The sequence below is a fragment of the Diceros bicornis genome, chromosome 14 (assembly GCF_020826845.1).
Source record: "Diceros bicornis minor isolate mBicDic1 chromosome 14, mDicBic1.mat.cur, whole genome shotgun sequence".
Classification (NCBI taxonomy): domain Eukaryota; kingdom Metazoa; phylum Chordata; class Mammalia; order Perissodactyla; family Rhinocerotidae; genus Diceros; species Diceros bicornis.
Window position 1 is genome coordinate 11,704,271 of NC_080753.1, and position 17,623 is coordinate 11,721,893.

The following is a 17,623-nucleotide window of genomic DNA, read 5'->3' on the forward strand; positions in this document are numbered from 1 at the left end:
ACTGAATTATCCAAATGCAGCCATCTTTTGATCTCAGCCTAGTGTGAGTTGATAAATTGGTGTAAATTCATTGTAGCATTTGGAGTGGAATCATCAGATGTGGTTTCCAAATCTTTTTTAAAGTGTTTTTAAGAACCGTGATTTTTTTTCAAAGAATATTTTGTGTAGAACTTCAATAGAGTATGGAAAACGTAAAATTGAGCCTTTGAGCTGCACCGGGAAGTTGAGCCTATCATTTCACCCATTCAGCCTCCCCCTCAACGCCAACTTCCCTGCTTTCCCTGTGTGACTCTAAAGCAAAGGTATACGAGGAAGAAGAGAGAGAAAACCTGCTTTGGTCCTTGCCTGCTTCCGAGACCAACAGTTACAGCCTCTATTGCCAATAGATTCTACACCCAGGCCTACGTTCTGTGAAATGTATAATAAATTCTATGTTACTTAAGAAAGAAATTGTTTCTAAGACATTAGCTAATTTTCTATTGATTTTTATAATTTTGGAGATATGATAAACATACCGTATCATCTTAATAAATTAAAATGCATAGCGTTTGTGAGAGAAGGCTGAGTGTTTTAACTGGATTTAGACGCAGGTCGTACTTACTTTGGTTGAGGTTAACAGATTTCATAGTGGCAGGAAAGATTCAGTGATTAATGAGAAAGACAAGTGGATCCAGTTTTGAGTGACAGTATTAGGAAAGGGTTGGAATTCAACCAAGATAATTTGGAGAGCAAGGAGAGTTAGACTATACCATAGTGAACGCTCTTGGTTTGTTTACTTTTTTTTAACTTCTTTTTCCTCTCTGCATAGTAAATTGCCAACATGAGTTTTTAAACATAAAAAATTATTTTTGTTATTAAAATATATTCATATCATGAAAAGCACATAAGAAAATTTAAAAACTAAGATATTTCCAGAGACGAAAATAAGTGACGTGTATTTTTAAGGTAAAAGTTACATAACCACAGTCAAAATGGAGAGATGGACTATAGGTTTCTAAATTCAAACATACATAAATTGTTTTGTCTCTTTCCTTTAAAAGACATAGAAAAATGAAGAAGCTGTTCTGTTTCAATGTGTGTTTAAACATGCAGTTTGGGTTTAGAGTAGAATAATTCTCACTGGAAGGTGTGCTATAAGAAGTCAAGTACATGTGCAGCTCGTACTTCAAATAGGAAGTGTTTTTAATGTTGAAAGATGGATGTAAACGTAAATTGTATATCAGATTTTATCAGTCTAGTTTTTCTCTTATAAAATAGAATAGGTAATATAGTAAAGCTAATAGAAAGCCTAAAACCTCTTTAATACTGCTTGTTAAACAATTAACATTGTCCCATCAGTGAAGAATCTTCTAACCATGCTACAACTTAAAAAGCTTTCCGTGCTTTGATAAGAAGGGTACAGACTACAGGATGGACAGGAAGTGACCCATAGTCAAATAAAATCAGCAAAGTACATTGGAGACTTGTTGTAGAGTTATTCTATAGACACATGTATGTTTTCCAGTGCAGATGTTGTTCCTTTAGAGCATAACTCTTGGATTTTTTGAAACACTGTTCATTTTTAGAAATATGCCTTTCAGTATGTAAATTCACTATTAATCGTGTGGTTGGAAATTATCTTCCACCTCCCCCAAACTTTCACAGAGTTCAAATTTAGATTTTATTTTTACTGGCAGTCTAGATTTTAGGTACTCATTAGTGTAAGTCACAGGCCATTGGTACTCATTTAAGGAAAAGAGCCATGCTCAACTAGTTGAAACTGAAGTAGATGCTTCAGTATGTCTTACTGTGACAGCAGCTGCATCAACATGTACTTGATCATCATCCAGAAAATTTATGTTGTCAGCTGTCAGATTTAAAGGCCATAAGGCAGTGCACATTTTATAAATATTCACTAAAACCATTTAAATTTTTATAAAAATAGTAAAATTTCATATGACCTAAGTAGCAGCTTTTATTCAAGTTATGAAGGCTGTTGTTGATTCCCCTCCTCCCCGAAACACACACACACGCATGTGTACATTTTTTATACATGCTCGGAACTTGACATAACATCTGGGACACATTGGGAAAAGATACCATGCCAAATCATTGACATAAAATGCAGAGTCAGCGAACTACTGCTGCATATACATTATAGATGAATGAGCAATGAAAAGTCTACATTTTGAACTTCATTCTTGAATATGTAATTCACATGACATATGTTTAAAAAATCTAGGTTATTTTTCCATTATCTGTCTAAATTTTTAAAAAGTTAAAGAAGTGAAGAAAAATAAAAGCCTATGATAAGTGCAATTTTCTCTCTTTTAATCAATGGCATTTATTGAAAGAGTTATCGCTTAGTTTGTCAAGATCCTTTTAAAATTGAAAAGCCTGTGATAAATGTAATCAATTTCTCTCTTTTTTTCCAGGGCATTTATTGAAAGAATTATCTCTTAGTTTGTCAAGATCCTTTAAAAAGTGAAATGACTTCATATCTTTATATTTAAGATGTGAAGTAGTACTTAAACATATATAGACATTCAGGTTTTATTTCTTTTTGTTTAAAACGAGTATCAACTTGTCTTTAATGAAGTCACAAGAATAACATGCTTACTCTCTTTGTAAGAATAGTAATTTAAAAAGGAAACTATCACTAGGGTACCATTATTAATTCCACTATTCAAATGCTTATAAATATATAAATTCAGAAGGTCAGTAGTTGTGCATATCAAAGCAAAGGTTTTTTGCATAATTATGGCTTAGCCCTCTCCTGTGAAATGGCCTAGCATGATTTGAACTATGATTAACCTCCTGAGAGTTAAAGGAAGTATATTTGTAATATCTGTCCTAGGAGCCAAACAAAATTTTTCATCTATTGTTAAAAAAAATTACAAAATGTAAAAATATTTAACTCTGAACCATAACTGCTTGACTTCTTAAATTCCCAGAAAAAGTAAAGGTGCAAAATAGTGAGAACAAGGAATAAAGGCAAATTAATAATTAAGCTAATGTAGACAATTGTGGATAACTTTTAGGTACAGAAAAACAAAGACAATTTTAGAATGTGATAATGTTTCACTTTAGTCATAACTTCTATATAAAATATGTTTAATATTTATCCATATTCAGGAGGAGATGAGGAATCAGGTTTTCCTAGATCTGTAATGCATCTAGAGTGCATATGTTATACCTCTCTTCATCTAGTGTCTACTACCCTCACCACCTACTTTCCTCTCATCCAAAACCAATGAAAATCCAATCTGGTGTTAAAAGCTTCTGAGTAAGATTGTATCACGTGTATTAGTGACCAATTTCTTTGATGAAAGACCCTCAATGTTAGGAAATTCTTCCTGGGCTAAATTATTTTTTGACTGTGAAATAAGGGCACAGTCTTCTCCCTCAGTTTTCTCTGGTTTTCCCTTTCAGAGAGAATTTATAACTCAATACATTTGTTCAGGAACTTGCAACCTGCTTGTTTGATAGCCAACCATCTAGGCCATATTGTATTTCCTGTCCTTCCCCCGTCTAATGCAAAGTATCATTATGGATTCTGATCCTGACCCTGAAGGTGATAGCAGTCTTATTGAGTGAGATAATGAGCCTCCTTATTAAGGGCTCAGTTTTTTAAAAACATGGTGACTGGCAGGCAGTGTTTCTCATGACTGATGTAGCAAATACCTTCCATTGGATGACCTACCCCAATGGATTCACTTGGATATATGGCACCCTCTTCTTATAAATGGACAGCTTATTGCTCAAGTTCCTTACCAACTTCTACGGTTAAAGGGAGGCCTTTGTAATGGCTTGGAAGAGCAATTCAGGTCTTCATTTACCAAACTATGCTTCACAAAACTCTAAAATGAGACATCTGTGAAAGCTATTTTCTTCCATACATATGGTTTGTTTGAGGGTTTATACTTTTTTTTTTAGACTTACATATTATCCCATCACTGCTGTGTGCCAGAATAACACATATAGTTAATATGTGTAAGCTGTGTTTGTGCAGTCATGTTTAATAGCTTTCATGGAGAGCTTTTGAGGAAAGAATGTGTTTCGTCATTTCTCATGAAATTAGCATTTTAGAGCAAGAGGAGAATCTTAGCAGAATTGCTCCTTGAGCCCAGAGGACAGTATTTCTTATATCATCCGCAGTGATAAGTGCTTAGTAGGTGCTCAAAATTTATTTGTGATTGGCTTATTAATAGTGGAATGCTATTTTGTATTGTGTGTAGTGCATCAGAGCTGCTCCTATATTTAAATGCCTTAATTACCTTTAATTGACATTACATGTCATCTCATCGCTCTTGGCATTGTTATTCCTTTCTGAGGATAGCAGTGGTTGACTCTTCCCATTCCAAGTGTTTGTGATATTTATTCAAGGCTTTTACTCATCCTTTTTGTTTCTTTTTGTCAGGATTATGGGGGGAACATGGGGTAACTGTGAGAAGGTAGGCTTGGGAAAGGCCTAACTGTGGGTGCTTTTTCATGATTCAGTTATGCTGGGTAACGTTGTTAAAGACTTGAATGCCTCAGTTTTGTCTTTTATGATTTTGCACAATACTGTTAAATGGCCTCAACAAGCACACACACAAAAATTTTAACTCACATTTCTATCCACATAGTTTAGTATAACACCGTGCTTTTTGTTAATTTTAGCACAATTTGCTTCAATACAGTTGGTATCACTTTATTATACTCTGTCATCCTAAATAATGTTTAAACATGGTTCCAAGCCTGAACTTTGAAATATGTGCTGTCATCTCTGGCTACAGGATTAAGAACATTAATAACCTGAACTAGCTACATATTTATTTGTAAAGATTAGGAATTTCATAGAAAATTATTTAGAAGGTGAAAATATCTTAACATATTTTTACATTAATCTGTCCCAGAAATATTGAGTGTTTTATATAATGTACTGTCTTGTGGTACTATGTGGAATATGAAAATGAAAAAGTAGCCTAACTTCAAAGAGTTTCCAGCAGACTGGGAAAATTATACATATAGAAATAATTATTATATTGTCAAAAAACCAAGTAACTTAAGAGAGATACAGATAAATCCTATTAAAGTTTAAATTAGTACTATATTAAATTTCTCTGGAGTTATTTGGAGAAACTGCATGGAGAAGTTGTCAATAGAATGAAGGCATTAAATATAGGTAAATACAGGGGAAGTAGTCAGAAATAATGAACTTTTTAGGCAGGGCAGGAAATCTACAAAAAGCAAAGACATAATGAAGAGAAATCTCAAGAAATGTTTAGGTCACAGAAAGGAGTTTACTTTTACTGGAGTAGGAGTTTTTGAGGCTGTGTAGTGCAAGAAAGGTAGAAAGGTAGATTGGGGTTTCACAAATTGCTGAACTTGAATACCAAGTTTATTTGGGAAACAATGGCAAATCATTAAAGATTTTCAAAGTGGGAAAATATGAAATCATATCTATGCTCTAGGAATATTATTTTGGCAATAGATATTGGACTAAAAATGAGTGGCCTGAGACCCGGGGTAGGGAGAGCACTTAGGAGGCGTCTGCAGCTGTCCTGGGGATGGAATGCAGGGAGTGTTCGGTCCCCTTGGGCAGGTACTGGCGGAGGTCACATGCTATAGAGGCTGGAGGGGAAGAATCAGCCAACTTTGGTTATTGAATATGTTCTCAAAGGTGACCTTCAAGTAATTGAGCAGGACAGACTCTGAAAATCACTATCATTTTTTAAAATGGCACATGCAGGGGAAACAGAGATGAGCACCATTTTGGACATATTGAGCTTAGTTTACCATGTGAATGTGACAAGCAGTCAATTTTTGTAATGTTCACGAGGAGGTTTGGAGTTGTTCCTGGAGTTATCTGCGTAACGTGAGAGAGATACCATGGGGGACTGAGCTAATGTGGGGACTCTCTTTTCTGTTCCCATTACAGACACATAATTATAACAACTTTTAAAACATATAGTCAAGCTCAGAAAAGTCCCCAGATGTCATCAAAGAAAATGTGGTGAGCAAATAGGTTGATGCCACTAGCATGTGGGGATATCTATTCCAGATATAATCCCTAGTGGCTTGGAAATGGGATTTTAATGTCTATATGGGAAAAGATAGATGTTCTGCTAAAACGTAGATTTGGAACTGAGTATTCTTGGTGTCTGGAAGCACCTCCTTGCCAATGCAAAGTCACTGGAACCTGTGCCAGGTCTACTTATGGGTTGTGGCTTTATGACACATGAGTATTGCGGAAACCCAAATTGAGAAATTAAGGTAGAAATTTGTCCAGGAACTGGTAAAGTTTGCGAGGCAAGGGCAAAAGGAAATCAGATCTCCTTTATTAGGACATTTAAGTAACTCAGGACTCTCATGGAACTCCTATAGAAACTAAAATCACCATGAAAAGGCACTCACAGTAAAAATGACAAACCACATGAGGAAACAAACTACCCTGAGAAAAAACAAGCAAAGGAAAAAGCAGGAGAACTTTAGAAAAGAAGGAAACAGAACAACCTGAAAAGGAGATTATAAATTCGCCCTTTAAAATATTTATAGAGGGAAAGGAAGAACATAATGAAATAACAGGTCTTTTTGGGAAAAAAAAATAAGAATGAAGATTTGACAAAAAGAAACAAGTGTTTTTCCTAGAAGTGAAAAATACATTTATTAAATGACAATGATTAATGATTGCATTGAACAGCAAATTACATACAGTTGGAGAGGGGATCAGTGATCTGGAAGTAGGATTTGAGGAAATTGCTCTAATGAAGGATAAATCAATAGAAATTTTGAAAGTGAAGTTAAGGGGGAATGCCTAATAGAATTTTCAGAAGGAGAAAATACTGTATATAGATATGAGAGATACGCTTAATGAACTAGTACCTTGAGAATTTTCTAGAAGTGAAGAAAAGCATTAATTGTTAATATTGAAGAAGTATAACAAGTCCTGACATACTCATTGTAAAATGGAGATTATTAGATAAAACCAGATAATCCTAAAAACAGTAGAGAAAAAATTACTATAAAAGAATTATCATTAGACAGCAAAATTCTCATCAGAAAACACTGAGACCAGAAATAGTGAAATAACATGTTCAAAATGGCAAAATGAAATAACTGTCAACCTAGAATTCTATACCTGGACAAACTATTATACATTAATGAAAGTGAAATAAAACCATTTGCTGGGAGAATAGTCTGCAAAATTCTAGCATTGCTGAAAGAACTCCTACAGGATGTAGCTCAGTAAAAAGGACATTGAACCAGAAGTAAGGAGTAAGGGATCCCTTACCAGAGTAAGGGATGAAAAAAGAAATGGAGAGGTTGCAGTTTGAGGCTTCGGCAGAGTAGAAACTATTTGGAATAGATCTGTGAGAAATTTAGTCATCAGCCAGTAAAAGACGGATAAAAATACTGTGGCATAGGAATAAGGAAATTCCTGAGATTAGATACTGTCAAGTCTGTGTAATATCACTTTTTACATAAGGGAATCAATCAGGCAATCCAGGTGAGCAGTATTGCTCGTAGTTGAGCGGTTTACAATTTTGGTAGAATAACTTTAAAAATTATTTTAGAATATTAGTGGTTGGCTTCCATTCTCTGAGTTTCTGATTGAATTGGTTTGGAGCATATCCTAACCACCAGGGTTTGATTTTGTTTTTTAAGCTCCCCAGGTGATTCTGTACAGCCAAGGTTGAGAACTACTGTAATAGATTGTTAGAGAAGAGCAGAAGTCTAGTCTAGAAACTGGCTTTAGCCACTAGTCAAAGCAGATGATGTAGCCTATTTTCATCATGATCAAGGCCTTTTCACCTTCATGAAAATGCCTCACTTTTTATTGGCAGCTGGCAAGCTTTTTCTGTAAAGGGCCTGATAGTAATACTTTAGGTTTTGTGGGTCAGATGGTTTCTGTTGCATGTACTCAACTCTGCTATTATAGTGCAAAAGTGGCCATGGAAAATAGGTAAACAGATGGGCATGGCTTCGTTTCAATAAAATTTTTTTGCAAAAGAGTGATGAGCAGGATGTGGCCTATGGGCATTAGTTTGCTGACCTCTGCTTTAGAGTGTTGAAGTACAGTTAATGAACACAGTTGAGAACCATCACATTCGCTTTGGAGAAAGTAGCCCCATGTGTGAATAGGTTAAAGAAGTGGCCACTCACAAGGGTGGAGAAGAGCATATGAACATGAAATGCAATGGAGTGTGAAGACCAGGCAAACCATAGACCAGGGAAGGAATCAGAGGGTACACTTGAATGAATGGAAATGCACAAGGAGAGAGTTAGTGTTATGGCATAAAAGGGTAGCTGGGGCCAGGCAGTAAGTTGAGAATGCAAGAGAGGTTTGTTTGTTTTATATTGTTTTGCATTTGTTGTTTTTGCTTGTTTGGTTTTTCACGTTTAGAGATGTGGCATGTAAACGGATGGCTTGGATTTTCTATTTAATCACATCTAGATATTTTGGGTTTGGAATAAATGTACTTATATCTTTAACACTTTTCTATAATCATTGTATCTGAATTGAAAATATTTATCCTCTTTCATCCTTAGCCACCTTCTCCAGTGTTATGTTCACGTAAGAACGTTTTCTTTTCACATATCTTGATTAAATTTATACAGATTATCCAAACAATAAACTTAGATTATAGTAATTGGAAGGGCAGAGAGGTGAGTTTCCTGTCCAGCATAGCTTTCAAATTTTACTTGAATTTGTCCTCTTTTCTCCTTCTCTGTCCTTACAACTGCTTGCCTGGCTTATGGAAGTCCTTATTTACTTTAATTCCAAAACACAACTTTTATTCACATTTTAATACTTTTGAAATTAGCTTACATCTCTAGAATCGATGGATATGTATTGAATCATTGATGTATATTTTATTTTTTTACTCCAAAATCTGTTATGAAATTCATAGTGTATCTTCCAATTGACAGCGTCTTAGAATCAAGGAAATACAGTATTGTCTTTTCTCATGTTTTTGCCTCCATCTTCCTCTGGCAATCACTTCCAGAGTTCCCGAAGAGTTACATTTCTGGAAAACAAATCTGATCTTGTCATTACCTTACCTAATAATTCTGTGTGCCTCAAAATAGTTTTGGGCAATCTCAAAGTTTCAGACTCCTTGGTGTGGCATTAAAGGCCTTGTTATATAAAGCCTTTCATATTCTGGCCCAAAGAACTGGATCTCCAGTCTCATTTCCCACCACCCCTTTCTCCCTCATGTGAATTACTTCACTCTTGACAATCAGGCACATGATGCATTATTTTAATAGAAGGGTTGTACAATCTCTGAGAAAAGTTTAATAAAATGAGATTGGTGTTGAGCTGAAAATAGCTAAAACAGGCTTTTTCTAAAGCTTAGTACTTTAAGATGGAAATTGTCCTTGCAGGAAAGGCTTGACTTTTTATATTAGAGTAGATTGCTGAAGAAGCTTATGGAATAGCTTTATTTGGAGCCTAAACAGACTAGACACTCTTCTGTTTGGGATGATTCAGTGCACCCACGAGAGAGAAACAAGATGAACTTTGAGGTTGTGGCCAGTTCTAGGAGTTTTGGGTGATTAATGACTGTATCTAAATGAGGCCAAAACAGCCAGATGGGAATGAAGAGAGAAATTCAGTTGGTCCTCTACTTGTTCTCTCTATATAATTCCAAAGACCTGGGTATTTAACAGTTGAATGTTTGTACTTATTTAAATAAAACGATATATTTCACTGGTAGTTTCTGCTTTGAATGTATATATGTTGCTATAGTATAAAGAACCCCATGAGATAAACACTTGTTATCTTATCCCCATCTGCCATCAAATAACACATATCAAATAGTAATTATTAGAAAGATAAAAAATGCGAGTTAAATCAAAAATGCAAAATTGTTTTTGTTTGGTCTGAGAATACAACAATAATGAAAGCATAGTGTAAAATAAATTTTCTCATGCACTTTTGGCTATTTCTTCATTTGTATAAAATGGAAATTAGGAAATGACTTATCCACCATATGCATATTTATATGGCTTTGTATTTTAAATTTAGGTATGTGTCTTGTGCCCTGGGCTGTCCATATGAAGGAAGCATTGCAACGCAGAAAGTGACAGAAGTAAGATAGACCTCCGGTTTTTTGGTTCATGGTAAAATGATGTATATTGTCTTAAAAAGTGGGCTATTTTACTTGCTATTTATTGCATCTGCTTGACAAAGACTAAGGAGAACCGTGAAATGGGAGACATGTTTGACCACTTAACACATAGTTTCATTTTAACACTGAAGACCCCTATAATGGCTATAACTGTTCAAAGTCAGATAACGTTTGAGTCTGATCATTTGGGTGCTCAGAGATGGAGAGAATAAAAACAGCTGTTTTGTCCTTACGTGGCTGGAGCACAGTGAGTGCCGTTTTCACTCTCCATCAGAATGTCGGAGCAGTTGGTGCGCACACACTTATTAAACTTTGCCTCGGCTGCTCAGGTAGCATCCCTTTGTCTGTCTCCTGCATCCTTTGGCATTTGTGTCGGGGGATACACTGCATCACTGTTTTTGCTCCTGTGAGATCCTATAGCTCTTACTGCTGAGATTCAAGTTACTATTATTGCAGAGCAATTTCACAGCGATAGATAATAGTTGTTAAGAAGCTGCTCATTCATTTTTTCCTTCCTCTCCCTGTTTATTAATTGAAAGCAATGAATACAAAATGCTCAGTCTTTGAGATTATGTTAGACTATCTCAGAAACTGATTTGTATATGAAGTATATTAATGTGTACCTGTTGTTAAGGTTGTGAATTGAAAATTTAGTAATGTGGTCCTGAAACAGCAAGGATGGCATTGTTAGAAAATCAAAATTTAGTTTGGCTAAAGCCATTCCTCTTGTGTACATTCATTTGAACTTTTGAAATTTGCTGCAGATTTTTCACATGAGAGATATCCCGTGGTCTATTATTTAAGCAAGACCTTTGCACACAAAGGCAAATATACTATAAAATAATGAAGCTTAAATTTTGTAGTCCTTCACTTGTATGGGACCCTTCCAAGACTCTGTTATTAATTTGTATTCACAATTATATATTCTTTTCTAAAGAACATTTCCCAAATGGTGCAACTTCAGGCTCCACAAAACCTGGATCCAATTCTGCCTATACACCAAGCTCTTTGTTTTTCTGCCTTTTGCCTCCTTCCATCTCTGGATGGACCACACACCCCCTCAGGTTCTTCATTATTGCACCAGAATGCCTGAGGAGTTGCTGAAGAGAATCATGTAACAGATAGATTGGAAGCATTGGGTCTTCTGTGCTATTCTAATACATTATGTGGGCAACTCACTCTTCTTCTCTCTGAAATGACTATTGCAAACTTTGTTCACTCTGGTCAAGCCTCTAGTCCTTCCCCTCAGTTACTCCCCTGTATATTCAACTGCCTGGATTCCTTTCCATTGATGCTTGAACATGTTCAAGCCTGTTCTATCTGAAAACTTCCTTTCTTAATTCAGCATCCCCATCCAGTTATCAACTATCTACCTCCATCCTTCTACATCTAAACTTTTTTTTCACAAGGCTGTCTACAGTAGTGGTGTCCATTTAGTCATGTGCCACTAACTCTTCAGCATACTCCAAGATAACTTCTAGAGCCTTCACTCCACTGAAATCCCTCTTTATAATAAGATCACTACTTAGCACTTGGGTCAAAAAATGCAAGATCATTTTCAATCCTGTCTTGACTTCACAGCAGAATTTGGGACTCGTGACCATTCCCTCCTTCCTCACACCCTTGTGTGCCTTGTATTCCCTTGAACCACACTTATGGTTTTCCTCCAACCGGTTAGGTTTCTCCTTTGGAGGCTCATTCTCCCCTACCTGGCCATTAAGAAATTGCAGCATTTCATAGGCAGTAGAGGAGAATGAGCATTATGATTTTTTTAATCCAAGTTTCTATCCAATAATAGTCTCCTTCCTGGGCTAAGTAGGCCTTCTGAGTACCCTTCGACTTGTTTCTAATATTGTTATTGCCTTTCTGAAACATAAATCTGATTATGTCATGACTACCCCAAATTCTCTCATGACTTTCTGTTGCTCTTATGATAGAATCCTCAACCAAAATCCTAAACTTGGTTGGTTTGCAAGGCTCTGTATGGTCTGCCCGACGCCTACCTCTCCAGCTTTATGTAGCTTCATTCCCCCTTGGTTTTTGCTTTCTTGTCACCCCTCTCCTTTGCACTTGACATTTTTCCTACCTGGAATTCCCTTTGCATTTTATATTTCAGCTTCCTGGAACACATTAGCCTTTGCATTTGATATTCCACTTGGAACATTCTTCTCATGCCCTTCCTTCTCACCCACTTCAACAAGTAAATGCTTAGTTTATCTCAGACTGTCACGTAAGCCCTTCCTGCTTGACAGATCTAGGTCAACGTCTTTTGCCACATGTTCTTAGAATCCTGTTTCTTTGTTTCAAAATTCTTATTTTAGCAGTATTTACACATTCCTGAGTGGAATTGATTAAGGTCTGTCCTTACTTGACTCCAGGCTCCATAACAGCATGAGCCATCTCAATATTTGTATCCACATTATATCCTAGCACTTAGCATAGTGCCAGGTATAAAATAGGCACTGAAGAAATACATAATAAATGAATTAATGAGTGATCACATGCCAGATTTTATACAAAATGATTTTTATGTATTCTCATTTCATTTTCACAACCAAACATGTCATTTTTAACATCATCATTATTATTGTAATTTTAAAAAATTAAGTAAGAAGGCTTAGAAAATATGCTAAATAAGGAAGTTTTGTTATCTGTATTTTGTCAGAATAGGGACTGAGGCTTAAAAAGGTTAATCTTCTGCCCAGTATCACATGACTAGCATAGGTGGCAGCTATTTTAATCCAAGCCTGTCTGATTCCAGAACCCATGTCTTTGTCAACATGCCATGCTGCCTTCGTGCAACTTCATATTGCCCTTTGAATGTAACACTAGTTATTCAGCTTGAAGGGAGCTTGCAATTTACCTTGCACAAATACATCCATTTATGAGCCAGAAAAATTAAGCCGTAAATATTAAGTGACACTACCAATTATAAAGCTACTTAGTGACAGAGCTGAAACTGGTATTGATCTCTCTTGACCCCTAATCTAATGCCTTAAGAAATACTACATTCAAAGTAGATTTGTAAGGCTTTGATTTGATTAAAGGGTTGAGAAAACAAGACTCCATAACTGAAATTGTAGTTTATAATTCCATAATTGAACATGCAGATAAATAGATAGATAGTTATTACTCTAAGGCAAACTTGAATACTAGAAAAGATAATCACAGTGATGTCATTCAAAGTTTTGTACAATGCTTAGAATTTAATGAGCAAGGAAAAGGACCAGAAAACTAAAATATATGTTTCCCATAGGTATGTAACTGATCTTAGTTGTGATTTGTACCTCTAAGTGATGTTTGCTAAGGAGCAACAGGGTTTGAGTCTGTTCATTTCCATTGTTTTACTAGCTCTTCACCTTTCCCAATAGGTATCTAAGAGATTGTATGGCATGGGCTGTTATGAGATCTCTCTGGGAGACACAATTGGAGTGGGAACTCCAGGAAGCATGAAAAGAATGTTGGAAAGTGTCATGAAAGAAATCCCACCGAGAGCTCTTGCTGTTCACTGTCATGACACATACGGACAAGCCTTAGCAAATATCCTTACGGCCCTTCAGGTATTTTGTATTATTTGTGTGTATGCGTAAAGGTGTGTATCCTTATTTGTACTATAAACGTGTTAAGAGCTTTAGTGAGATAATATTTATAAATGGTTATGAATATAATGTTTAAACAGTGCCTGCCACGTGGCAAGCACTCAGGAAATATTTGTAAATTGCGCATATTTTCTAGGGCAATGATGTCTCTTATTACTGTTAATTTCATTTGATAAAAATCCCTGAATTTGTTCTTTTTAAAGTATTAATCCTCTTAGAGCTATGTCAGCTTTTTTTAACTCCCATATGCTCTCAGCCATAAAATTTAATAGACTGAAATGTGATGGCATTTTGAGGAACACAAAGCACAGGGATAGTAGAGTGTACTGTGTAATCGTGTAACTCATGCTCTTTTTGATAATATGGTGCTCTATGATGAGAAGATATGGTGCTGAAATATAGAATATTTTGTTTAAGATGTTTTCCTGATGTTGGCAAGGATACTTTGGAAAGAACCCCTGGTTTTTATCAAGTGTATTCTGTTAGGTGATCAAAACAAAGAGATCTAGAAAGTTGGAGGAAGAAGAATTGCTTCTTCAATTCTAGTGATAACTGAGTTATTTTGAATGTATTTAAAAGAATAAATATAAATAGCATTTTAAGGGTATTATTTTAAAACTAATATTAGTTTCTTAAACACAGCTAAAAATAGATTCATTTGATGTTCTTAGAACCCAAGATTTTGACAACTAAAGATAAAACTATATGAAAACTTTTTGATGAGGCTGAAAATCAGTATGTAAAACTTAATGTCACAATCCTAAAGTGTACAGTTGCTTGGCAGAAGTTAAAAAACAATGTGAAGATCCAGCCCCACAAAGGCTTATTTTGACTTTGTAACATATGTGCACAAATCCTTATTTATCCTCTGGAAACAGCAAGGAACATTGTATTGAATTAGAAGAGAAAATGATATCCCATGGACTTTTGGGCGTGGGAATTGCTATAATTTTCCTTCCCTAGATATTCTAGTTTCTAAAACAATAGAGAACTCGGCAGCACTTCAGGATTCTGTGTTCAGCTGCAACTGTAACTTATTAAGCGTTCCTGACCAGGAGTTCCTGAAGAGGTCTGTGTCTGTCTCTCTCTCTCTCATTTCTCTTATGGATATATTCTCTATGTGGTAACACTTTGAGTAATGTTTTATCCATGTAGCATATTTATTATATAATGAATGACAGTTTAGTTCTTTGGGCTACAGGGCTATATAGTGCAAAATCTGGGAACCCAGACTTTTTCTTCTGGAAACTGTCTGCCTCTTGAAAATGCCCGAGTGCAAAATATTGTTGATACCCTATTGCAATTTTAACAGTTGAGGAAAACCTATCTTTCTGAAGAAGTAATGTTTCAAGTCAGATATAAAGAATGAGAAGGAGCTAACCCCAATATGGTGTGTGTGTATGTGTGCTGGTGTGTGAAACAAATGGTTCAAGCTGATGAAACACCACTTGAGTGAAAGGCCTTGGGAGAGGGGGGGATCATGTCCCAGGAACTGAATAAAACTAATGTATTCAGAGGAGAAGCTAAGCTTTATAGCATTTGCTGAATGAGTTGAATTGCAAAGTCTCTGTTTACAGAGGTGAGAACTGAAATCCTGGGGCATTTGCCCATCCTGTAGCAGCCACATAGGGGGACAAGAAACAACCTTGGGCCCAAGTAAGATGAGGAGCATGGATGAAAACCTATATAAGGCTGAAACCCCCAAAATGCCACACCCTCAGTCAAAGGGTGAACCACCAAAACTTTTCCCTCACAAAGGAAGAAGGCAAGCATATTCATTCTCAGGGCCTTGGCTGTGGGCGGAGGAGAAATATAGTCTTCCCTTGTATGTCGTAACCTTTCGTTGACCCTCATGTGGCTTAAGGGTTCAAATTCACATTGCCTGAAGACTTGGAAAGACCCAAGAAGAATATAAATCTTTTCTGAAGGAACACATCTTCAATTTAAACTGAACTATTTAGGATGTGTGTGTGTGTGTTGTGTGTCAGGGGAGGGGTGGATATTCTGTTCTTCAGCAGCTCCTGTGGTAGTTAATAGGAGGTGTGTCTACAAGCATCTGTAACTGTGTCTTCTATTCTTGTACTGGGTGCACAAGCTCTAAGTATATATGGGAGGCAGGAGGGCGGAAGGGAGCTAGGGGCCTAGGAAAGCAAGAGTAGACTTCCAGCTCAGTGTTACCTGGCCCCAGAGCTTAAGTTGTAGTCACAGTGTGAATGGGTAGAGAAGAGGGTAACAGTGGCTTGTATAAGAAGCAACATGACATGAAACCAGAGAGGCTATTTAACATGAGTGATTGAGGAAATGGTCAAAAGCAGAGACCTGCTGAGGAAACTAAAAGTTAGAGTTGTAGAGTTTTCTGTCTTTTCTGCCATTCACTTTCATATAGTTTGATAAGCCAGTGACACATTAGAAAGAAATATACACTGTTGCTCTCTTTGAAACTGGGTGTAATGTTTTGGAACTTTTATGTTCATAAAGATAGCCGAATGTGGTACTGGAGTGTCATTGCAAATACACATGGGTACTGGTCCCCAGCAGCGCGAGTAAGGTGGCGTCCTCCAGTGCTCTTTTCCTCTTCTCATCTCCCATCCCCTCCATGCTTTCATTTAGGGATTGAGAAACAGTTTACAGTGCTCTAAACTGAAAGTTAATATTAAGACAAGGAGACATGTAATAGTGGAAACTTGGCCACAGTGGTAGGAAGCAAATGAGAGTTATGAATGGACCATCCCCCCTCAGTCTGGAAAGCACACACCAATTGTGTAGTAGAGGGAGCTTTCTCGGGTTCCCAGGTTTCACTGTATTTTTTATTACTTAAACATATGACTTATAGGACTATGGATGGTTGTATGGGAGTGAAGAATTCATAATTATCAGATATTATTTAATATAGAGAAATAATTCTGAGACTATAGATGTAAGTGCAGGATATTTATAACCACTCAAAACCAAAAGAGCAAGAAAATGAGGTGACAAAACGTACAACATTTTAGGAGTGGAAGAAACATACATGGCCCAATATATTTGTCTTAATTTTTTGTGTAAAAATTGGGCTTCACCCTCCTGCATATTCCCAAGTACCTCAGTAAAACACCAGTGAACAAATTGTTTAAGACTTAATACCAAACAAATGCACAGTCTCTATTTTTCTCCACTCAAATGATTTGAGTCTTCATAATTGGGTAAAAACAGAATAAAACAAATGAGATCCAATACCTCAAATAATAGTACCCTGTTAATTGGTAGCATGGAGACAAAGCACAGTGGGCAACAGTTAGCATTCTCCTAAAGAACTAGTATGTGCCTTTTTACTCTTAAACTTAATAGCCTTTTAGCTAATGTGCCTTTCCTCATAATGTTTTTCATATGTTTATTCTCTTTTAGAAAAAACAGATTATTTACCTAATTTTTTACATCAAAGCATTCATTTTTTATATTGACTCTTACTAAACCATGTTTAAACGCTACCCAATAGCAAATATTTCTTCCTATAATTTGTTTTTGAGGTTCTCAAGGACACTTTTTAAAAATTCTAATCACTAGTGAGATGAGTCTCTCTGTTCTCAGTTCTGTATCTGTAGAAGGCATACAGTGATGTCCATCTCCTCAAATTATGCAAAATTGATATAAGATGTAGCATTTCTAGGACAATTGTCATGGTAACAGTACATTTGGTTAATACTATTGTTACAGTCATTTTAATTAATACTACTACTAATAATAACAATAATAACTTTTATTAATTTAGTTGTGAGTAGAGCCAGTAAAGCATTGCATTACAAATGTGTTTTGTAAATACGCACATTAGATGTTATTCATTTCATCAACATCTGTTAAAGAGCTAAGTAGAAATCATGAACAAACAAGAAAGAAAACAAAAAGTTGAAAATTGGATGCCCCTACAGAGGTTTTAGAAAATGCATCATA

At 36.0% G+C, this 17,623-nt stretch overlaps 1 protein-coding gene across 1 annotated transcript in view; it reads left to right on the top strand.

Annotated features, from left to right (window-relative positions):
- Positions 1 to 17,623, top strand: part of HMGCLL1 (3-hydroxymethyl-3-methylglutaryl-CoA lyase like 1) — a 155,338-nt gene that overhangs the window by 65,016 nt on the left and 72,699 nt on the right. The window contains exons 6-7 of the mRNA XM_058554130.1: positions 9,995 to 10,058; positions 13,469 to 13,657. Of these exons, the coding sequence (XP_058410113.1) occupies positions 9,995 to 10,058; positions 13,469 to 13,657 (253 nt within the window). The remainder of the gene's footprint in view (positions 1 to 9,994; positions 10,059 to 13,468; positions 13,658 to 17,623) is intronic.